This window comes from Megalops cyprinoides, chromosome 23, assembly GCF_013368585.1.
Source record: "Megalops cyprinoides isolate fMegCyp1 chromosome 23, fMegCyp1.pri, whole genome shotgun sequence".
Taxonomy (NCBI): Eukaryota; Metazoa; Chordata; class Actinopteri; order Elopiformes; family Megalopidae; genus Megalops; species Megalops cyprinoides.
The window spans coordinates 11,191,906-11,216,529 of NC_050605.1; the positions used below are offsets into that span (position 1 = coordinate 11,191,906).

At 41.6% G+C, this 24,624-nt stretch overlaps 1 protein-coding gene across 1 annotated transcript in view; it reads left to right on the top strand.

Moving 5' to 3' along the window:
* The window catches only part of LOC118770332 (neuron navigator 3-like), a 138,099-nt gene extending 113,890 nt beyond the window's left edge, over positions 1-24,209 (top strand). The window contains exons 20-40 of the mRNA XM_036517935.1: positions 143-195; positions 1,502-1,525; positions 2,419-2,496; positions 6,871-6,954; positions 7,535-7,646; positions 8,136-8,263; positions 10,022-10,024; positions 10,073-10,245; positions 10,593-10,661; positions 11,868-12,021; positions 14,388-14,574; positions 16,075-16,172; positions 16,378-16,473; positions 17,323-17,491; positions 18,603-18,838; positions 19,690-19,850; positions 20,390-20,461; positions 21,758-21,954; positions 22,530-22,648; positions 22,940-23,143; positions 24,090-24,209. Coding sequence (XP_036373828.1) covers positions 143-195; positions 1,502-1,525; positions 2,419-2,496; positions 6,871-6,954; positions 7,535-7,646; positions 8,136-8,263; positions 10,022-10,024; positions 10,073-10,245; positions 10,593-10,661; positions 11,868-12,021; positions 14,388-14,574; positions 16,075-16,172; positions 16,378-16,473; positions 17,323-17,491; positions 18,603-18,838; positions 19,690-19,850; positions 20,390-20,461; positions 21,758-21,954; positions 22,530-22,648; positions 22,940-23,143; positions 24,090-24,209 — 2,537 coding nt within the window. The remainder of the gene's footprint in view (positions 1-142; positions 196-1,501; positions 1,526-2,418; positions 2,497-6,870; positions 6,955-7,534; positions 7,647-8,135; positions 8,264-10,021; positions 10,025-10,072; positions 10,246-10,592; positions 10,662-11,867; positions 12,022-14,387; positions 14,575-16,074; positions 16,173-16,377; positions 16,474-17,322; positions 17,492-18,602; positions 18,839-19,689; positions 19,851-20,389; positions 20,462-21,757; positions 21,955-22,529; positions 22,649-22,939; positions 23,144-24,089) is intronic.
* The last annotated feature ends 415 nt before the right edge of the window (positions 24,210-24,624 follow it).

The following is a 24,624-nucleotide window of genomic DNA, read 5'->3' on the forward strand; positions in this document are numbered from 1 at the left end:
GTCCTGTTTATTACGGTGTTCCACTAAATTAGCAAGAAAATTTGTTTGAAACTATTGGTTACCTTGAATCGCATGCTTAGTAAATGTTGTTCTTAAACCAATGCTATTTGCTATGGACTGTATGTCTTCTCTCTTTCCGTAGTGCATGGATCTTCACTGTCATTAGTCTCCAGCACTTCCTCTCTGTATTCTGCGGTGAGTTACATTTTCTAAACCAGCATCTTTTTAAACTAAGGGGAAGCTAAACCAGCTTAAAGTATTGACGTCGACAGTATTTATAATTATGAAACAATACTATTATCTTCTCACGCTAATGCAAATGATGTCAATTTTAAATATAGGAACTGAATGTGGGCAGTTGTTCTTTAAATTATGGATATATGACTGTGCATTAATTTGAATGGATGTGGGCATATTTTACCTCAGCGGAAATTTATCAGTGCCACAACACATTTCAGTCAGCAGAGTCTAAATTTTATAGAAGCGAATTTACTATTTACAGCTGAAGTGATGTATGTGGTTATAAGATGTGCGCAGGTATCCTATTTCCACAAATGTCCACCCTTCCAGCTGTCACAGTAAATGAAATGACAGATTAGTTTTGGAGGGACTTTTGCCATATTTAGATGTAAAGGCTTCAGTTTTTAGATGCATCTCTTTTTACTTAATCAGTGCAATGTTAAGATCCCATCATCCTTAGGCAGACCGTAATAATTTTACTGATCGCACCTTAAATTTAGAGATTTTTAAGAGATTAGAGATTTAGAAATTAGAGATTTTTATACATGATACAAATGCTTTTGTTTCTTTATCTGTGAGACAGTTTAGGCAGGTTTAAGAAGTGCATTCAAACATAATGACACATTTGCAATGATGTCAGTGGTTTAGTGGTTTTTGTACCTACCAACTATTAAAATATGATTACGATTTCTTATAACATTCTATAAACTGTATTTATTGCATCATTGGTCAGGATTTAGTTGCTCTAAGAGGGACCCCAATCTTTCTATCATGGTTTCTGTAATCTAAATGGCATGAGAAGTATGTCTTCCTATTAGTGTTCAGGATAAATGGAACACCAGTGAGAGCATGATGTTCACTGCAAACAGAATAGCCAGTTGTCTCTCCTTTTGTCTGTTCTTTATGCATGTACTGTAGAAATGAATAGCCGCTCCCACTTTGTCTTAGACAGTCTTATACTAAGCAGTGCAAGATGCTTATGAAATAAGTGCAGCTGGCTGAATTCAGAAGTGGGCTAGTTCTGCATTTGGTCTTATCTGAACTATTGTGTACCCCCTTTATTCATGAGATACCCAGGTCAATACTTGCATTGGTTCTTCAGCTTTACTCCAGGATATGTGTTGAGAACTGATACATGGTTCCTGAGGGCTGTTATTAGCTATGTGTTTGGTCCATTGGGGACATGTTACTTAAGTAACATACATGCAATATATTTTACTGACAATTTCCCTTTGACAAGTTTGTCTTTTCTCTCACACAGGCAGAAGAGAAGGCACATTCAGAGGTATGAATGATTTTATTAATAAAATATTTACAATTGTTTAAGATACAAACCAATAAAAGCATACAACTAAGGTAGCTCTCAGTGTCAATAACCAATCAGATCATTGTATGATTAATAAAGCCACTTGGCAAAAGATGATTTATAACCGAGATCTGAATGTTCCTGGTAATAGCTGTTTAATCATATGTTGCAATGCTTTTATGAATATACCTGGAATAAAATCTATTAGAGACATTTGCTCATGAATATGTAATTTTATTATGCATCAATGTATAAATGATAAACACAAATCAAATCCAAGAATAATGACAACTGAACAGATATGTTTGTTTGCAACAATCCCTCAAACTCTGGTCTTGCTATTTGGAATTGGCATGCAGCATAGAGCTAACTGTATCATTCTCTTTTCAGTCAAGGGACAAACTGTCCTAAATACCACGTTAATCTACAATTTGAATTCAAACTTCACTAGTGTCTTTTGCTTTTGTTTTGTAATGTTTAATAATGTTTTTCATAAATCTTCTGAGTGTTTATTTGAGATCTCTCAAGCAGGATCATTTGTTGTAAAAATGACCAAGGTTTGTTCAGTTAGAAAGTTAGGAGCAAGAGAAAGGATTTGATTGCACACTGAGAATTTACCAGTCTGTTTTATATGAACCACTGACTTTGTTTGGGCTTTCTCCAATTAAGTATTCTCCCTTGGGTTGATTTTTAAATGCTTATTGAATTTTTCCTGGAACAGTATATGTATTAATGTTTGAGAAAACAGCCCTAGAGGCCAATAAAATGAACCTCTTGTTAAGGGAGTCTGTGTATTACCTGTATTGTTGTTGCATTTCTGGCTGCAGGACAGATTTAAAACATTGCCATTGCAGATTGTTCTGTGCCCACAGCAAATCAGGAAACTGCGGCGAGAGCTGGACGCCTCCCAGGAAAAGGTGGCGACCTTGACATCTCAGCTGGCTGCCAATGTAAGTGACAATGACATACACTCAAATAAATACATAAATTAATAAAAATAATAAAAAAATGACCTAAGTATAGCTGCAACCTAATGGCATCTTTTTGTGCATTAATGTAAACAATAGATCAATAAAAATCATTTACATTCAATTTTTACAGATGAATGTAAATGATTTTTTTTCAATTAAATAATAAGCATTAACACATATTGCTTATTGCTGGTCATGAACGTTAAACGTGCATGAATGCCCCTAATTTAAAGTTTTGAATAAGGACTTGAAGGTTGGAAAGACCCCCAAAATGAAACCTTGTGTTTGATGTCACAGTATTGCACCCAGCAGGACAGGAATACAGATAGGTCTAATCCAGGCTGATTCAACACGGCGTTAATTGCTATGTGCTAATCAAACCAGCACAAATAGTCGGGGCTGCGGAGAGGTTTTGAAGCTGTGTTTGGGAATGGCAGTGTATCTCCTGCTTTACGACGATGCAGAGAACTTTTCTGTTCGTTGCCTTGATGCGCATGGAGCTCCTGATCAAAGTGAGGCTCCGACAGTCTTTATCAGAGTCCTGCTTTAATGGCTGGGTGACGCAGGCAAGAACACACAGCAGCGAGAAACAGGGATCCGCGCGGCCCTGACAAGCAACTGCGAGCACCTTTTTGATTTTTTTTTTTTGTTTTTTTTTGCTTTGTTTATTAGAACAGAACGGGTGCAGCCCTCTCGGAACAGATTGCCTTCTACAAAGTAAAGCTTTCTGAGAGTTTGTAGGGTACCTGAAGGTTCTCAGGATCCCTGAGGAAGACGAAGTTATACTCTCACTCTCTTATATTTAGCAATGTCAGCGGTGAGGAGTCTACACGGCTCTAGTGTGGAGGCGAGCAAAAGTGTGTAATATCACACCAATGGAACTGCAGCACTGTAGCGATTGTCACAAATTACTGTCAAAGAAGGTTAAAACAGTATATATATACGATATGTTTTTCCCTTCTCTCCACTGCCAAAGTCTATTAGCACCCCATATGTTCTATCAAAGAGATAACTCATCGCTGCTCCGCCCCATACATTTGTGAGGGTACACTGGGCACCCCAGATCAGATCTCTGATCAGGGAGCCCATATAATAATGCACCTGAGACCTGCCCTTGCCATTTCAGTGGCTGTAATGGTTGTTAGTATGCCAAGGACTGCCACAGAAACGTGTAGCATTCTTTCTGGGTTAGAGCTGTATCTCAGAGTATAGTTCTGTGAGAAAGTAAAAAGTAAAACGTAAAATCCAATGAAATCATTTGGTTGGACACGCCAAGCATGCATAAACCAGCCAAGAGCCATTGAGCTGACGTGTGCCAGGTATGACTGTGAAACACCCAGGGTTTGATGTTGAAATTATTACTGCTTGCCTCCACATATCTCATAGACATACATGTTAAATTATAAATTATATTATAGCATTCCAGTTGCACTGTTGTATAGTATTTTAAATGACACAAAATGTGCGTTATGATTATTAAAGGACGCTGGCAGAATGCAAAACAACATCTTATTCTTAAGATAACATGCTGTACTGACCCGTTAGATAGGGCTGTTTGAATTTCTAGACTGACCATATTGATTTGTGCTCCATGAATGTTTTGATTAAACATGAGTTAAGGGTGGTATTCTAAAACTGACTTTTTGAAAGGGCATGCAGTGAATGTTTGTTCTCAGCTGGAGGAATACGGGTTATGCTGCATGAATAACAATCATTCTTTGTATAGTGGTAATTGGTTGAGTTCATTGTAATATGACTTAATTAGACATTTATTACTTCCAGTCATTTTGTGGCCTAATACTGTATTTCCTCTTGGTGAGTATGAGTGTTTATCACAGCTGCATAAGTCGGCTTTTGATTTGTGCCCTTTATTGATAAGGACGAAATCACACCAATGAAAAATAATCACCATTGCAGTGCATTAGCATAGGTTGAGCTGGCCCCTCTATGTACCTATAAACATGTAAAGGTGAAGGCAGTTTGTCCAAACGTCGTGTTTATGTACATATATTCACCTGCGATTCCTCAAGTGCTTTAACTTTCCTTTTGGTTTGTTCTAAGTTTTATGTTTTTCCTTTTTACGATAATATCCTGCCATGCTCACATCTTGGCCAAAGGAAAAACATGGGCAAAAATAACTTTGCAGAACAGAACCAGCAGCAATGTTACTGAGATTCTGAGAGTTCTGGTGGTTTCACGCTCCCATTCCAGCCTGTTGTTTGCAAGACATCTACAGCAGAGCTCACATGCAACATTAACCATGCGTTGTGTGACAGCCCAGAGAAGAGAGGAACGCCTTTATGTTACGGTTTCACATTAATTCCCTGTCATGTATTTACGAAGTGACAGGAAGCATCATTGGGCTGTGTGAATCTTAGCTGGAACATGAAACATACCTGCTGCAATACGCAGAACCATTTGAGTGTGAAAAGCCGATGTTGTGACAGACAGGGGGAGTCGGATCTTTTGCATTTAATCTGGTTAGCAGAAATGCTATTTAATAGAGCAGAGTTGTATGCCACCCAGGTTGCGGCTCTGACGCTCCCCGCCTCTCGGCTCTCCGCCACCCTTATTTCAGCAGCCTTATCTGCTGGCGCGGCGCCTGATTGAGTCAAGTCAGTGGATTTCTCTGTGGTTCACTGGCAGGGAGCGCTGGGTGACGAGGCGTGGCCCAGTATGGCAGATGTTAGGGAGAAACAGAACCGGTGCAGCAGAATAAAGTATTCTGATCTGCTGATATATCAAGTTAGGTGGAGGTATTTTAAATTGCAGTGGAACTCAGTCTGACCCAAATGATCTGGAATGTGTGTACTCTTTCTATGTTTTGGGAAATAGCTAGTTGCTTCTGCCTGAAAACATAATGTGAATATAGCTTTCCACTGAAAATGTTTTTGCTCGCAGTTTTGCTTGCATGTATAAAATTGCTGCATGAAAATATGTGTGGTTTGCATACCATGTCAGTTTGACTTTTTGACACCGATTATGTTGAACCAAATTTTCCTGCTTACGGCTTGCAGACGGTCACGGTTGCAGTCTGTCATTCTTAGCTGGGCGCACTTTTTGTTCATGGGCAGTACTCTTAGCCACTGATCCGTATGTCTTGTGGATGGGCAGATAATCCAAACCAGATGTTATATTGACACGTCCAGATACTAGAGAAAATTAGTGGATCTACACAGAGCCTGTTAAAGACTTTAAGTGTCATCATTTAAAGTTGACTATTATTTATGTGCGTTAATATTGAATGAAAATCAGATATCTTTTGCTTGCTGTTCACATTAAGACTAGGGTATTATATATGTGTTGCTCATATATGATATAACAGAAGAGACTGACTTCTGTGAGTAGGCTCCATTGTGTTTTCAACAAAGTACAAGTCATCAAGTGAAAGTCAAATATCAGGTTTGTTTACATGGTTAGAACAACCTTTTGGCAGTTTCACAAGACTATTTTGCTGAGCTGTCCTTGCTTGCCATAGCACATTGTGTTTTGTTCACATAATGTTGCGACAAATTAGAACATCAGAAAAAGCTGAGCCAGTTCCCAGCATTATGCTGCAGTAGCGGCATCCTCAAAAGTGACTTCACAGTCCTGCAGGAATATGTTCCTTCTATGTTTCACCTTGTGACCTTTCAAGCTTGTGGTAACTCACAATTCATACCCACTTCAAAGACCTCATGTGGTAACAGGTATTATTACTATGTTATTATAATGTAATGCAGTAATACAAGCACAGGTTGTGATCTGGCCCATTTAGAGTGTTTGGGCCCAGTGTGGAAATAAACATGCTCTAGCACTAACTTGACAACCCTAAACGTACCTTGTAACACCTTATATAACATAATGCTTAAGCTTGGTTTAAGTTAGAAGGGTGTATCTTAGAGCACTCATCTGTAATTTCTAAGGGGGAAATAAAGCACATCTCAGATCACAAATAGCAGGGGAGCATTTTACTGTTCTTGCTCTGAAATAATTCATTGTTTAATCCTACAATCAAGGTTTAAACAGTTGTGTTTTCTGCTTTTATTGTGCTGTTTCATGCGGCTTGTTGTTTAGTATAGGGATAACAAAAGTATCACACTTTTACATGTAGTTATTTCAGAGAGAATTCAAGTTTAATAATGTAATATATGTATAAACGTGCAGCTCTGTCTGAGTAGGTCAGGAAGTGTTGAAATAAAAAAAGAGAGTGTTTCTGGTCACATTTTTGACCCTGTGTACCAACATTCACATTGTTTTTGACCCTGTGTACCAACACCCATGGCAGGGTGTGGATGACATGAATGTTTTCCCTTTTTGGCTAGGTGTATTCACTGTATTACCAGCTTATTTTACATTCCCCCTTTTTTGCAGGCCCACCTTGTGGCTGCCTTCGAGAAAAGCCTGGGAAACATGACCTGTCGTCTGCAAAGTCTGACAATGACTGCTGAGCAAAAGGTACTCCATGCCCATTTTTAAAAACGCTTTCCATTGCATTACATTATTGGCATTTAGCAGAAGCTCTTATCCAGAGAAGCATACATAGGTTAGTTTTTTACGATGTTACCCATTTATACAGCTGGATATTTACTGAGGCAATTGTGGGTTAAAAACCGGCAACCTTTCGTTCAAAAGTCCTGCTCCTTAATCACTATGCCACACTGTCGCTTTCCAAATCTGCTGCCTTTATTTCAGACAGGTTGGAATGTGCATGCATCTGATCCAGTGTCAACAAGTGGATAGAATGTACATCCACATATTTTCTAGTCTGAGAAAAATAAAGACATGGGTCAAAAGTTTTCAAACATATATGACAACAAGAGGCAGTTATTCTTCCAATTTGTTGATAGTAGTACTGGAAGGTTGGTATAAGAAAACTCCAACAGAAGAGCGCAGAGCTGTTGTGTCTGTCATGCTAGACCCAAAGTGTAGTTTGTTTCACTGTGTGCTTGCACAGATAACCCAGTAGAATTGATGAGCTGGTGGTCTCTCTTTGCTGCAAAGTAAACAAATGTGCTCTTGATGCCTGTATTGTCAGGAGTCGGAGTTGGCTGAGCTCAGGGAGACCATTGAAGCACTGAAAGCACAGAACTCTGATGCTCAGACGGCAATCCAAGTGGCACTCAACGGCCCTGAGCATGTGCACAGAGGTACTGCAGACTGTTCAGACCAACAGATCGTTTTATTTTCCTCTTTGCGTGCAACACATACTGTCCTCTGATCAGTGTAGACACCTCATGTGACACATTAGGGTCAATTGAGAATGAGTGCCCATCAGATGAGATTAAAAATCAATGTCAGAGTGGCCATTTGATTGTATGCAGTATTCATGACTGCCAGAATATTTTGCTTTAAATCAGAAATGTCCCCCAGTTTGTTTGTGAAAAATAGCAACAATGTCAGAGACTTTTCTTGTTACTAAATACTCCTAACTCAATGTTCTTTATTTTTGTACTCTGTGATAGTCTCAGACATGGCCCAAAGCATGGTGTATGTTTCTGATTCAAATAAAATGATCTCAGATCTGGTTATGTACTCAAAAAGATGAGTAGAAACAGGGCTTGCTGATCCGAGATGCCTGGCGATCAGCAGTCACTCAGCGGTCACTGAGCAAAAGCTTTGCCTCCCTCTGTTCTCAGACCTGTTTATTGGAAAGCAGCAGTTCTCTGATAGCATGTCCAGCCTCAACATCGCCACCAGCCATGCTGGCAGCAGCCAGGATGCAGAGGCTAAGAAGAAAAAGAAGAAGAGCTGGGTGAGGGGAAATGTGATTGGAGGAGACATGGGGGGAGGCGGGGCAGGGTGGGGTGGTGCGGATGTGTCTTCAGTTTCTTCCCCCAATGGGTCCTCTTCTATCTATATGCAAAACCTGCCCTGGCCACTGTTTACCTGTTTTTCTGAAAAATTCATGAATTTTTATGTTTGTCATTTGGAATTCTGGCCCTCCACACACCCTCCCACATCGTCCATCATCTGTCGGGGAAAATGTAAAAAGTCTCCGGGTGAGCAGGGTGAATTCAAAGCAGTGCACAAACTCTCAGCCTGTCTTTACAGAGAGAGGGGGAAAGAAAGATAGACAGACATGGTATTAGTATGAGATGCAGAGTTAAGAAAGCCTGGGGAAAAGTCATTGTGAGAAGTGGCTGAGGAAGCAATCTCATTCTAGAGTTTTCAGCCCTCTGTGTTGGTCTTGACAAAGCATAACAGCTTACCTGAGCCTATTCGCCCCTCAAAGTCTCCTTTGTCTATCCAAACCCACCGTTGTTATGGTGGTAGTCTCTTACATGGCTAATATTGCAGCAGGTATTTCCAGAGATGACTCACCTTGGATAATACTCCTTTAGAACCACCCACAATCACTGTGCTGTGTTTTAAGAACTCACATGAAATCCCGTGCTTTCACATTAAATGGAAGTCCATATAATCTTGGCCTCATAAAAACCTTGCAAAGACACAAGGATCCCTGCTATAAAAAACCTTCCTTTAGTGCTATGCTTTTTGTATCTCATTCATCTTATATTATACTTATGTGTGTGCTATATTTGTTTAAAATCTAGAGGTAAAATGTATTCCATTAACTCTGATACATCTAATGCAACCATAAAATTACTTCCCCATGAAGATAGGACTGTGTATTATTATTATTATTTCTGTGCTGCATTATTATTTTTGCCATAGTCAATTTGCTCCAGCACATATTCTATCCTTTAATTCAAATTCATTGTAAACATTTTGCTCTGTGAGCTCAGAATCTTTGCTCTAAAGTAGCTATTGTGTTATCATTTACCCATGTCTGTTTACTTGGTTACAGAAAGCATTGTAATGCCCTCTGTATTCCTCCCCACCACCCCCAAACCTTAACATCCTCATAGTGTTAAAGCCTCTGTGTCAGCTTGTAATTGCAAATCTGTTTTTCCTGCACCAATTCATTATTCATCAAGGCAAATTGTGTCTCCCTGCTCCTGCCTCCTGAAATGTTTGCAGCGTATTGCTTAGAGGTTACAGGAATGCCTGCTACTATTATTATTACTTTAATTATTCACTTCCTTGGCAAACACAATCAGCCCCTCAAGCATTTCAAGCAAAAACTTTCTCTCCTTCAGTCTGTTCATTCGTCCTCTGATACAAGCAAACCCTCTGCCGGTATCTTATATATATCATACATTATTAAAGGTATCAATCAATATAAGTCTTGCCAATTACCTTCAGACTGAAATGATTTAATTAGACTGATCCTGAACAGAGTTTATCCAGTGAGTCACCTGTGATGGAAAGGCAGCAGTTGCAGTGAATCATGTCCGTTCTTATCTGATACAGTGTTGTCTGCTTTGATTTCATAGTGTGTATTAATAAAGGCTATACAGGACAGGTCTATGCTTATGAAAAGATTTCCCCTGTACTCCTTGTCCTCATTACTCAACCCCAATTAATTTAACTTCAGCCCCAATGGCTTTAATATTGAATACATGTGAGTAAAGATACTTCCCTTTTACTGACCTCAGGCTCGTTGTTGGAGAGCCTGCAGGAAGTGATGCCTTAGTGGGTGTGGTGACTGATGTATCCATCTCTCCTGCAGTTGCGGAGCTCCTTCAAGCAGGCCTTCGGCAAGAAGAAGCCCAACAAGCCGCCGTCGCCCCATTCGGACATCGAGGAGCAGACAGACTCTTCCCAGCCCTCCTCACCGAAACTGCAGCACAATGCAATGCAGGGGAGTCTGTCCTCCCTCAGACCCTCAACCTCCAGCTCAGAGTGAGTCCAGCGCACCCCTATGGACACTCAAACACACACAGATCCACACAGGCATGCCCATACACACACACACACACACATACACACACACACACACACACACACACACACACACACACACACACACACACACACACTGAGGAACCCACAGAAAAACATACACATGCATACACATATGAAGGTGCATACACGTAACAAATACACCTCAGTATACAGAAACCTTCATAATCTTGCCGTTGTTTTACTCATCTTGGTTTTGTTTCGATGATTACATATCTGCATGATTCACCTTCTCCCTTGGTTCTGTATGTCCATCTGTCTTTCTGTAGAAAACATTTTTACAATAGTATGTCCTCTTCCATTTGGACCCCTAAGAGAAGGCCAAACGGTTGCGTGGTCTACAAGCACAGATCTCGGTAACGGAGGGTGTGCAGCATGCTCCGAGCAAGCTGGAGTGTGGTGTGCTTTCGCCCGCCCGTCTCTCCATATCATCACAATCCATTGTGCCTTACCATTCCCCATACTCCACCCTGACAGTGAAACATTAACAGGAACCAAGAGCAAACCTCTAAAGCCGCTAAATGGCTCTGCACAAGGCAGACACGATACCCACAGCTGGTAGGAATTGCCCTGCCTCGTGTCGCTGAAACGGGACACATAAGCCCTCTTTACGTGCAATAAGCTAAAGGGCTTGGAAGTTCTCCCTTTCGCTAATTGGAGCCATTCTCTTGGTCAGAAAGCCATTTGCCAGCGGTGAAAAGTGTGTAGGCTGTTTTTTTTTTTTTGCTTCTGCTCTGCATGGGTTCAGTAAAGAGTCTGTTTCTTTGGATGGTGCTTTTGACAGGATTAGAGAGCACAGGCAGCTGTGCTTGTCTGCACCCAATACTGCAGATAATACTCTTTGGAGTGGATTTTAGTCAGTTTGCCGAGGATGCATGACACACATGTTTGCACGTTTGTCCTTGTTTTAACCTTTTTCCCTGTAATAAATGTATAATGAAGTTTAAAATGCAAGGGTTTTGCTGTATGTCCAGCTGTGTATAATACAGATGTTTAAATATAAATGACTGCCGCCTTTACACACAACTTTACGCACATGCATGTTAATGTGGGAATATGTTTGAATAGCCTTTTTTAACATGTTCTTAAATACTAATAATAAAAACAGTTTTGTTGTATGTGTTGTTTTATGTGTTCAACCTTTCTTAATCTTTCAATGCTATAATTTGTGTTTCCGTTTGTTAGAGAATATGTGTATAACTCCACTCTCATACAGGCAGGATCTTTGTGTGTGTGTGTGTGTGTGTGTGTGTGTTTGTCTGTTTGTCTGTTTGTGTGTGTATGTGTTTGTGTGTATGTTTGTCTTTGTCTGTTTGTGTGTGTATGTGTTTGTGTGTGTGTGTGTGTGTGTGTGTGTGTGTGTGTGTGTGTGTATTACCCCATTTCTGTCATACAAGCTGTGTGTGTAAATGTGACTGTGTGTTTGCGTCCATGTGTGCTTGTGAGTATATGTATGTGTGTTTATTTAACCCCATCTCTCTCATACAGACTGTGTGTATAAACGCATATGAATGTGTGTGCGTGCATGTATGCGTGTGTTTGACCCTGTCTCTCTCATACAGGCTGTGTGAGTGTACGGAGTCCGAGACGGAGATCATCCTGCAGCTCAAGAGCGAGCTGAGAGAGAAGGAGCTGAAGCTGACGGACATCCGCCTGGAGGCCCTGAGCTCCGCCCACCACCTGGACCAGATCCGCGAGGCCATGAACCGCATGCAGGTGCGTGGCTCCCTGTCACCAGACGACACCCCGTCTGTGCTGCTGTCCCTTCTTTTTAGCATTAAAGACAACTGTAATTTACAAAGCTTCTGCTTTCTGTAGTTTTAAGCATTGTTCATGGTAGTCATGGAAAAAATGAGTATGTTTAAATTCTTGTCAGTAATTATCTTCTGTTGTGGAATATCTGAGAAAATGAATATGTTCAATTTTTTGTCGGTGAATATTGTATGCCTGTATCTTTTTCTGTTGAGGAATATTGCAGCAAATTCCCTCACCACAGCAGTGCCACAGTTTTGTATCACGATTGCATTTACAGAAGAGATTCAGGTTAACTGTCTTACTCAGGGGCACAATAGCACAAGGGGGATCTGAACCTTCAACTGTCTGGTCACAAGTGCAGTTCCCTGGCAAGTACACCACACTGTTGCCTTTGCAAAGGGCTGCTTCCTGCAGTGCCCCTCCCCACCCCCCTGCCCAGAACAGTGTGTTGTTCTGTATCAGGACCTCATATCTTAAATGCAGCTCGAGTTGCTGCAGTGGTAATAGTATACTGCCAGCTGAACCCAGGATAAGATTATCAGACGACTGCTTATGTGTGGATTTTAATTCAGCTGCAAATATGTTCACATGCACTGAGTTGCATTTTGGTCGGCTTGAACTCAAGTTGTGACATCTGCATTTTCTGCATTTTATTAGTTTTGCGTTATTCGACTCAGTACCTAAAGCTAGCTGTCAGCTGGAAATATGCAGCTCACTAAGCGACCCAGATTTTATGAAAAATGAATATATTTTGCCTTTCTGCAATTGTATGAATGTTTCATTATATTACATTATTCAACAGTACAAGGTATATTTTCTAACATATTTCATTACACACAATTAATTTGACTCCTTATTTAAAATGCAGGTAACCCTCTAAAATCACTTAATATTTGTGATTTTTCCATAAAGCTCCTTTTAAACTTGCTTTAGTTCTGAAGCAACAGGGAGATGCAGCTTATTGCAGTTCCTCACTAGAAGTCCAAAGGGAACTCTCCATCGATGCGCCCAGTCAAAGTAGGGCACATTTCCAGGCTGGTCATAATATGAGTTTTTGTTTTCAATAAAAGGGATGATGGATTCCAAACTCGTAAGTCAATGAAGCGGTAATGTTGCGGAGGGTCAAACCCCCATGGTGGTGCTTTTTCTCTGGGTCTGATAAACCATCAAACAGCAGTCACTATTTCAGAGAGCTAGAGAGTGAGCTTCCTCTGCTAGCAGGGAACTCTAGCTCCAAATGCATGTTTGTTCCAACATCTTTGCATCTGTCAGGTATGAAAACAGCCACTCAATCAATCAGTGCATCTCAGACAGACAGTTTTTGTGTGGGAGGATTGCAGGTAGTTCATATCATGTATTAGAAATGTACAGAATGGGTTAGTAACACCTATATTTAATCACTTGCATATGATATGACTATCTGAGTAGATTTATCCGAACGTATTCATAAAAGTCTACTGATAAAATTACATACATGGAAGTGGCAATAATTTATATCTGATACAATATGTTTTACGTTTAAAAATGTGCTAGGATAAGTACTACTTATGGAATACATTGAGTTTTTTTAGTTCGCCAATTTATGCGTGGTAAAAAGTAAACAATACAGTTGAAAGGATTAATGTATTATCAGTTGTGTTAGTTGTGCTATAATGGAAAGAGCTGTGTGAGCAATACCATGGTGGAGAGTATTGAATTCCTGATTAAAAGACCTCCGCTGACTTCCCCAGTCCTCACATGTAGCTCAAACAGACTGGAGTAGAGCTATTTCATCTTAGGCACTGAGCTGGAATGGCACCTCTCAAACCTCAAAGATTACAGAACTCCTGTTGAGCACAAAGCAGACTCAATCACAAGTTCCTACAATAGCAAAGTGCCACCTATACAGAACTTTAAAGAAAGGACATATACACTGCGGTGTAACCACTGGGCATGCTTGTCACCTAGAAGTCAACTGAGAGAGATTAGGGAACATCAGAAGCCATTGATGGAAAACCAGAGTTAACACAAATACAACAAAGGAACTGAGGACTCCCTTGTTGAATTTCTATCTAATCTAACCAAGCTTGCTGTCACTCAGGCTTAAAGACCCAAAGAGATTCCTGGGAAGGTTAAAAAAAAAAGTCTTTAGTTTTCCACACGGACTGTATAATAAAGATATAGAATCTGTACATTTCTCTGAGTGAAGGAAACTTCTGTGATGCCTGAGGAATCAGATTCATTTTATAGGCTTATTATGGACGCCTGTTGGGACTGTGTTTCAGATTCGCCACAGGGAAGTCTTTTGGAATGTCACAGTGGCATCTCTTTTGTATCCTTGTCCCCAGAATGAGATTGAGCTGCTGAAGGCAGAGAACGATAGGCTGAAGTCCACTGGAGGCACCACCCCCGCCGCCACCCCCGCCAAGATGACCCGCCCGCCCTCGGAAACCTCCAGCACCTCCTCCACCTCCTCCCGCCACTCTCTGGGCCTGTCACTCAACAACCTCAACATCACTGACACCATCATGTCAGGTAAGGATAGAGCTCCCCCTCAACTACCCACTCAGGCTCATCCCATTCAAACCAGTATCACTCTGTAGTCACAGATTAGGAGCAAACTGTATAGAAGGACCATTATCTACAAATACCAGCTCGTGACCTTACTATTACAGTTTAACTTGATAGAACAATGACAAATGAGACTCATGTTAAGTGAAAATGAAACCCACTGGGCAAATTTGGATGGCTGTATGAAACATAAGTCATATTATATTTTTGATTGATCAGTATTTGGTTTTCTCTCTCCCCTATGAGAAAAGTATATACAAGTACATGAATTATCTCTCTTGCACGTGAGTTATTTACATAATATAACACAACAACCGCCATCACTCAATAAAGATTAAATACATCCAGACTCAGCTTAAATCATATGAGCCCTGGGTTTACTGTTAAAATGGTATTATTTCCTGACACTGTGGCACAATTTTACTTATTATGCAATAACAATAATATTAATAAACTAGTCATTGACATAGTTTATTTGCTGTTTTGAAATCAGTCAAACTAAAATAATTGCTGCTGCTGTACTGAACCAGAGCCAAGATTGTCTTGCCTTTCCAACTACCAATTGATTATTGAGATGGATTGCCTAGATACAGTGTTCATTATATCACATTATTGCTATTTAGCAGACACTCTTATCCAGAGCAACTTACATAAGTTACAATTTATACATGTTATCCATTTATACAGCTGAACATCTCCAGAGGCAATTGTGGGTTAAATACCTTGCCCGGGGTACAGCAGCAATGCCTCAGTGGGGAATTGAACCAGCTATGAGCCCTGCTCCTTACCACTATGCTACACTGCCACCCAAAGCATATGCATTTTCTAACCAGAACCTGCCTAAAACTTTATCCTGATGTACTGTATATTAACTGAGGGCAATTCGGAATGAAAATACATCATGCCTTCTTTGTCCTGCAAGAGGCATGTGCACAGACACACACACACACACACACACACACACACACACACACACACACACACACACACAAACACACAGAGTTTTCACTGGGCCGAGGAATAGAGTGCGTCATACCCATTTCCTAATTAGAAAGCAGTAAGCTGTGCTCTCGCGGGGCCCGTGCTGAGTGATGGAGGGAGACACCAGGCGCACTAGCATGCATGAAACACCAGGGCCGTTATCACAGTGGCCCAGTCGGAATGGAGAACACCTTATCGCCACCTGGGATGCCTCTCTGCTTGCATATGCAAACCTCCATCTCAGTCTCAGAGGATGTTCTTAAGTAGAAATAAATGGCATAATTAAGAAAAATCCCCCCACTGCATATTTAATTTGAGTCATCACACATCATTTTTTATGCATTCATTCCCCATTTAATGTTTTGTCATTGTGAGCAATTGTACAGTGTTTTTTTCCCTCAGCTGTAGTTACTGTGGTGCCACCTGTGGTCAAAAGCAGCCTCTGAGTCCGATTTCTGCATCTCAAATTTGTTGTCCCTGCAGATATCCTCCTAGACGATGGCAGCGAGGGTAACCTGCGGAAAGAAGGCCGGAGCGTCAGAATAGTGGTCGCAGTCAACAACAGCTCCAATGTGACCAAGGTGACTGAGTACAGAATACTAATGAGGATGGCATTTGGTAGATTGCAATGAAACTGCCTAAATAATAAATTGTCAATACCACTCTAATAGGCACTGGATTATTACATAGAAAGTACATATATATGTTGTTTATTACACATGTACACCTTATCTGACACACGGTAGTTTGAAAGAATGATTTGGTGAATCCCCTTTGTGGACTTAGGGTATGAGATGTCAGGAGTATCTCATTGGATCCATCGGCATCAGCGGGAAGACGAAGTGGGACATGCTGGATGGGGTGATACGCCGATTGTTCAAGGTAAAGACCCTTTTTTTTATTTCAAGCGTTTTTTTTCAGTGTAGCATTTCAACCACATTCCAGGTACAGATTGCCAAATATCCCTTTTAAAGAGAAAAGAAACTCTTAAACTTACTGAGCTATTGTGTGTTACCATGAACAACAAATGATATGATCTCTTGAGACCTCTATCTAACTGCCTAACGCTTAATGAAGGCATTGCCTCTTAGGAAAGCAGTGTAGAACAGGGCTTAGTGAACTGGACTTCTAAGATAGAGATAGCAGGTTCATTTGGACTGGTAAACAGCTCTTTTGCCATTCAGCTAGGATGCTATATAGTGTAAACAGATAGATATGTGAAACAGATGTATTCTTTGAAGGTGTAAAAACGTAAAATTACATTGGTGTAATATTGCAAGCACCAACAATTCAGTTATATGACCTTCATGATTATGTTAAATCCACACTGTGTAACTTAGGACGATTGTCTTACTTAAGACAATAAGGGTGGGGGTTTGTCTCACTTAAGACAGTAAGGGTGGGGGATTGTCTCACTTAAGACAATAAGGGTGGGGGTTTGTCTCACTTAAACAATAAGGGTGGGGGTTTGTCTCACTTAAGACAGTAAGGGTGGGGGTGTGCGCCTGCCATTAAATGAAAAAACATGGTGAGTTTTAAGGTTTATTCCGCAGTGTCCATCAGCAGGCGTAATGACCAAACTATCAAGGTTTGCTGTAATGTACAGCTGGTCTAGACAGTCGGAGCACTGCAGACGTGATAATGCTGGTGTGCTGTGAAGCTGCTGGCTCCCAGGGCTGCTGTGTGAGTGCGAGTGTTCTGCTCATGCGTGCGCTTGGGTCTCGGTGCCAGGAGTACGTGTTCCGAGTGGACCCTCTGACCAGCCTGGGCCTGACCTCAGACAGCATCGCCAGCTACAGGATCAGCGACATCGTGCGGGCCCACGGCTCCGAGGTGCCGCAGCTGCTGCCCTGTGGGTACCTGGTGGGAGACAACAACGTCATCACTGTCAACCTCAAAGGTAATTGTGCAGCCTCCCATTTGTAACAAACACAGCACAGGAAAAGTAGGGTGAAGGATGGTGTATTGATTAAGGAACTGGACCCATTAAATGAGTTGCAGACTCAAGTCCCAGGTGGGTTACAGATGTTACACTGTATCCTTAGTCAATGTAGAACATCAGTAAATACTCAGCTGTATAAATCAATGGTATTTAAGATATAAGCTGTGTAAGTTGCTGTGGATACGAGTAACTGTTATGAAAAATGTACAGCACAATGTAAAAAGATAAGAAGCTAACGAGAGGTCGTAAGCATGCTTCATATAATGTAATGTATCATATGGATTCTTTTATTTCCCGTAGGACTTTGGGAAATGGCGACATAGCCGTAGACTTAAAAGGTGGAAAAAATATTGTTTTTAGTCTGTTTAAACGTGCGATCAAACTCGGTGTGGATAGTTGGTGAGCATTTGTGTTGTTCTTGTCTTTTCTATTTTGACTTCTGAAGTACACACAACAGAGTGTACTCGGCATAACAGATCAAGCTAAGTACACATGTAAATCCACTCAATGTGTTTACCATGACATCTGTAATCTAGGGCAATTGTTTTGGAATTTGTTATGTTATCAGACTGTATTTGAAATTAGTCTTAATTTTGTTCCCTGGAGATTTTCTGGGCACATGCACATGTGCATTCACACACACACACTTGCACACACGCACACACACTCATCCTCTCTCAAGAGGTAGAGACAGTTACGTAATGGTGATTTATGCATGCAGGATCAATGAAACATATTACCTCAGTGCTAATTCATTGCGTTTGGGCACAGTTGGCTGGTGCATAATGCATTGCGCTTGAAGGCAATTACTTATGCTTGAGTGAGATTAACTGCCACTTACCACCAACACCCCTGTTGCCAGATCGTTACAGGAGTTAGAGCCTGTTGACCTCTGACCTAGGCAATACAACAATATATAGAGTTCACCAGGAGTCACTTGGAGCAAAATTGTGCTTTCTGAACCATATGCTAGTCATTTGTAGTCATTTGCTTTGTGCTTTGTGCTTTGTGAGTTTTATTCAGCCATAGAACTGTGGCTGAATGGCTGTTGACATGGCTTCTCTCCTAGGTGCTGTGGAGAACAGCATAGACAGCCTGGTGTTCGACATACTGACCCCTAAACCCATCGTCCAGCGGTACCTGAACCTCCTGACGGAGCACCGCAGGATCATCCTGTCCGGGCCCAGCGGGACGGGGAAGTCCTTCTTGGCCAGCAAACTGGCTGAGTACATCGTCACCAAGTCTGGCAGGGAGGTTGCCGATGGCGACGTGGCTAGCTTCAGTGTGGACCACAAGTCCAGCAAGGTAGAGACCGTCTTTTTCAAATACTTATTTAGCAGACACTCTTATCCAGAGTGACTTACATAGGTTGCAGTGTTTTACGTGTTACCCATTTATACAGCTGGATATTTACTGAGGCTGTTCTAGGTTAGGTACCTTGCCCAAGGGTACAGCAGCAGTGCGCCAGTGGGTAATCAAACCGGCAACCTTTTGGTTACAAGTCCTGAACCATACCACTATGCTACCACTATGCCACCCAAATAAGATGGGCAGTCTTTTAGCAGGACAAATAAATTATAACATTTACACAGCCATGTGTTTTCTGAAGCAATTGCAAGGGTTGCAAAGCAGCTGCAAGGCCATTTCCTTAAGCACTACAGCACATAGCAATAATAATAGACATTTGTATGTACACCACTCACAATCACTTATTACCGTTTACATTCAAGAAGCCTCTTACATTTAATGGTTTTTTTGACACTGTAATTATTGCACCACTGTAAATGATCTCTTTAGATGGTATTTCTATGTCATTACTAACACAATAGATGATTTACATAGGATGCACAGCATTTATCTGTTTATGGAAGAATTGCATACAGTATCTGCAGACATTACTTTGTATATGTGGTTTTGTAAGATATGCATTGCATATAGATAGGCACTGCATATAAAGACTAAGATAGGCACTGCATATAGAGACTAATTTAAGTTATTATTTAGCAAAGAAAGCACAAAAACGGATGTCTCTCCATATCATATGTAAAATTCAGATTGAAACCTCACATTGTAAACTTTCATACAAGCATTAGTATTGCATGTCCGATCTTTACAACGAAGTGTACATGTGTGTCTGTGTGCTTGTGATTCTGCAGGACTTACGGCAATACCTGTCCTGCTTGGTTGAGCAGTGTAGCTCAGACTCAGAAGAGAGTGAGACAGAGCTCCCTCTAGTGGTCATCCTGGACAATCTCCACCACATCGGATCTCTCGGCGATGTCTTCAATGGGTTCCTGAACTGTAAATACAATAAATGGTGAGTGCAGCAATCTGAAAAGAGGCAACGAACACATTTCTCTATAAATGCAATGGCTAGGATATTAGTTACATCACCATTTTTGCATGCTAGGTTCTTCACATTTTATCAAAATGCTGTTTATTCCGGATTTTGTTGATGTAGAATTTATGATTTACAGTTTCTCTGAAAGTCATCATGGATAAAGGCATTTGTTACTGCACATGGTAGTGCTACTAACAACACCAGCTAAATCCAACAAAAACAGCCATCTTACTGTTTTGTTGCTGTTCTGTGGTAATCCTGACAGCCAGTCCATCCACATTGATTCTAAATCACAGCTAGACTCCGGGCTTCATGTAGTCTGATATTCTCTCTAAACCAGGTGTATGAATTCTCATGACATCAGCTTCTATTAAAGACCGTGCATTTTAATGAAAGTCTCAGCAGAATGTAAATGTGATAAATGAGATGTGAGACGTGAAAGAGAAGGAAGGAAATGCCTCTGCCCTGTGCCTGATCCGTTTGCCCTCCATTTCCTGTTTTCTCCCCTGCCTCAGCCCGTATGTCATCGGAACCATGAACCAAGGGGTGTCATCCTCACCCAACCTGGAGCTCCACCACAATTTCAGGTAAGCTGCATATTCCATTACTTAAATTAAATTTAGGTGCACCTGTGTCTTTGTGTAGGCTGCACAAGGAAACACGTTCAGAATAATGACATTCTGGAATTGCATGTCAGCCAACATCTTCAGTGTTGCAGCAGATGAAGGATTTTGATTGCCTTATCTATTCTTTGGCTTTGAAATATGTGAACAAACATTTCTCTTGCACGTTTGTTCCTTTATATACAATACAAAAATGCCAGTTTACCAATGTTTTCAGTTGGATAACTTTTTTATATTCGTTGTTGCTTTTGAATGATTCTGATTTGAGGGATTAACATCGTTTTGCCAGTGCCAGTGATTGCAGTATACTACCATCATTTTGTGTATCAGTGGACTATCCATTTGTTTTAATGTATTGGGATACCTTTGCCTTAAAATGGCACAAATTGCTTTTCAGTTCTTATTTAACAGGGAACGGGCTTAGTGGAATATACTCAGCACATACAAAATGGTGGCTTTTACATGGCTGATGTAGATGCCCTTGCTTCATTCAGACATTTTCCTCCTTTTTCCCCCTTAGATTCACCATGGTGCATTTTTACACTGCTCAATATGCCAATCACCACTTTTTCACATGGTGTCTTTTATGATTCTCTTGGATAAAGATTAAAACAAAAACAATAAAACGCACCCACTTGAGAGCATTGATTTACTCAGCTAATTGACTGTACTAATTACCTTAAATGATGAGTTATAATAGAGGTTACTTTTGTAAGCTAATGGCATGCTTAATTTGCATAGAGGGAGCACTGTTCCCTGAATTGCGTCTGGAACATGCAGCATCAATATATGTCTCTTGATGATTTCCCACAGCAAAATGTGGACTACAAAAGAAATAATTTAATATTGTGCCTATTGCTTTTGGATTCAGTTCCAGCAAGGCAAATGTCCTTCTGCCTCAATGGCGAGATATTAACAATAAAGCCAAAGAGTGAAAATACAATCTGACATGCCAAACATAGAGTATTAGACTACTACACTATTGTGCTATTGAAAATGTCTTTTGGTGCTAAGTTGCATTTCTTAGTTATATTAAGAAGCGAGTTTGTGTCTCTTTTTGGTGAGGGTGTTATTGACATTTATTGTGAAAACTTTGATTTGTGCTTCCAGAAGACACTGGACTAGACATCATTTTGTGGTTTCTAACAGGAAATCTCGTGATATTGATATTTCCTTTTTGACTGCATATCATCTGTTGTGACTGGCCCACGCTGATGGCCCTGACGTTGCCGTGCTGTGCCCCTCGGCGCCCGCCTGCAGGTGGGTGCTGTGCGCCAACCACACGGAGCCGGTGAAGGGCTTCCTGAGCCGCTACCTGCGCAGAAAACTGATCGAGACGGAGATCGGCAAGAGCGTGCGCAACAACGAGCTGGTCAAGATCGTGGACTGGATCCCCAAGGCCTGGCAGCACCTCAACAGCTTTCTGGAGGCTCACAGCTCGTCCGATGTCACCCTTGGTCAGCCCCAGAGTCCGGACCTCCAGCTAGAGTCACATGACCGTTGCTTCACAGCTGCATGGCCCCTGCATCCGGGGCAGTGTAGATTATGTGTTACACATGTAGGGTTTCATAGGAACAATTCAAGAACTTTTGTCAAAGGAGCAACAAAGCCTACTGCTTAATCTCCTACTCCATACGACTGCTCCATGTTAATTTTTACATTTTCCCTGGGTGTTGTTTTCTCAGAGTATTACTCTTTATTCCTCTATGATCTAGGGGTGTGCAGATGAGCTAGTATGTGTAGTCTTACTTAGAATCAGATAGTAAATCACATTTGTAGTTACAGTTATACATTCTTAGTTGATTGGGGGGGTCTAATGTAGGTGAATCTGTGAGTAATCTCTTGATTGACAGTATTTAAGTGCAATTGCTTGTTGCACTTGTGAAGTTGAGCTGCCAATGATATGAATTCTGTGCTTGTCTCAGTAATCCACCACCTATGCTTGTAGACGATCCTAAGTGAAAGTAATGTACGTGAAGGTAAAGTGTGCAAAGGAACACTGCTTCAACACCCTGGCATGATGTTTCCACAGGTCCCCGACTCTTCCTGTCCTGCCCCATGGATGTTGACAGCTCCCGTGTGTGGTTCACTGATCTGTGGAACTACTCCTTGGTCCCGTACTTGCTGGAGGCAGTGAGGGAGGGGCTCCAGGTAGGCACGAAAAAAACAGGCACCTTGCTTTTCTCATCCCTGGCAACACAGTTGTGTTTGATTCAGCCAGATGAATCGTACTGTAGCTCTGGACCACTCAGAAGGGAGAATGCATTGCTTGTGCAGAGAAAAGAAACACAGCCACATCTGTCTGTACCTGTCAGTATTAGGATAGAGCTCCAGTGATTCCATTTATTTCTGGCAGTGCAACCAATTATCAGAACAGAATAAGAGCCACGGAGCCGTGTAGTTGCTTGACGAGTGAAGGCTTGTTCTAATTCTGTCTCTCAGCTGTATGGTAAGAGGGCTATGTGGGAGGACCCAACCAAGTGGGTAATTGACACCTACCCCTGGAGCCCCGCCTCCTCCCAGTCTGACGGACAGTCCCTGCTCCAGCTGCGGCCCGAGGACGTGGGCTACGATGGCAGCAGCGCTGCCAAAGAGGGGGCGGCCTCCAAACAGGTTTCCCAGAGCAACACCGAGGGGGACCCACTGGTGAGACAGAGGCTTCACATATAAAAACTGTCTGTCACTACTTTTGATGAAGCTCCATGTATTTGATACAGATAGCGGAATATTCACAATAGCAAAAAGAATTTGAACTAGAATTTATATGAATCTCCTCTTGCTGTTTTTAGCAAAGTTATCACAAACTGTAATATATCAATTTAAAGAAAAACAATATATTTTAAAGCCAAATAAATATAAGTAAAAAAAATCAGAGGATTCCAGGGCCCATAGTAAATTGGACATTATTACATTAACATTATTGGCATTTAGCAGATACTCTTATCCAGAGCAACTTACAGTGGGTATTCACTGTATGTATGTTTTATTCATACATCTGGATAATTACTGAGGTAATTGTGGGTTAAGTATCTTGCCTGAGGGTACAGCAGCAGTGCCCCAGTGGGAATTGAACCGGCAACCTTTCGGTTATGAGTGCTCCTTACCACTATGCTACACTGATGCCCCAGTGGACCTTTAAGGTGGTAATGATACACTTGCTAGGTACAGACTATGATAACGCAAAAAAACATACAAAAAAACCACCCAAAACTATTGTTTCACAGATCTGCTCACATGTACTTTAGTGCTCGCTTACAAGTGTGTCAATATGTGAGCCCACCGAGATCAAAATTAAGATCGTTGGGAAAAGCTGGGCACAGGCTGAATTGCATATGAGGAGCATGGTCTTCCACAAGCCCTCGCTCAGTGTATTTATTCCACACAGAGAGAGGTGATTTATCTGGAATTAAGAAGGTGCCATACTTGGCCAGCCCCCCCCTTCTGCAAGATTTAAACCTCGAGCAGTCTGTCGATTTTGGCTCGCCTCGCCTTCGTGCTGCCAGCAGGAATGCAGGATCCATGAAAGCTCTCCCTCCCAACCCCCGCCCCGCATACCCCTCCCCACCCCCTGCTGTGTTTCTCTCCATTGCAGATGAACATGCTGATGAGGCTGCAGGAGGCCGCCAACTATTCCAGCGCACAGAGCTGTGACAGTGACAGCGCCAGTCACCACGACGACCTGCTGGACTCCTCGCTGGAGTCCACGCTCTAGAGGAGGCGCGGGTCGGGCCCCTTTCCCGAAGAATGGGGAACCGAGCCCATTTTGGCTGGTGGGGTGGGGCGTGGTGTGGTGTGGTGTGGTGGGGAGGGGGGCAGGAAGCTTGCCACCTCTTCGCTTCCGAGCCTTCACATGACACAGGATACGGACTGTTGCAGGCAGACAGGGTGCTTCCTGTTAGGTGAGGAGAAATTAGGGCGCAGTTTAAAAATTGGAGCCAGAGGTCACAGAACTTTGATCCATTTTCACACATGTGGAGAATAAAAAAATAGCCTTCCGTTTCTCCACTGGAAGTGGTGCTCCGCATTGGGTGCCAAAATGTAGGCTGCACGTCCAATCAAATCAAATTCTGTTGAGGTATGTATCCAAATGAAACTGGAATTTTCATTTTTCGTTTTTGTTTTGTATT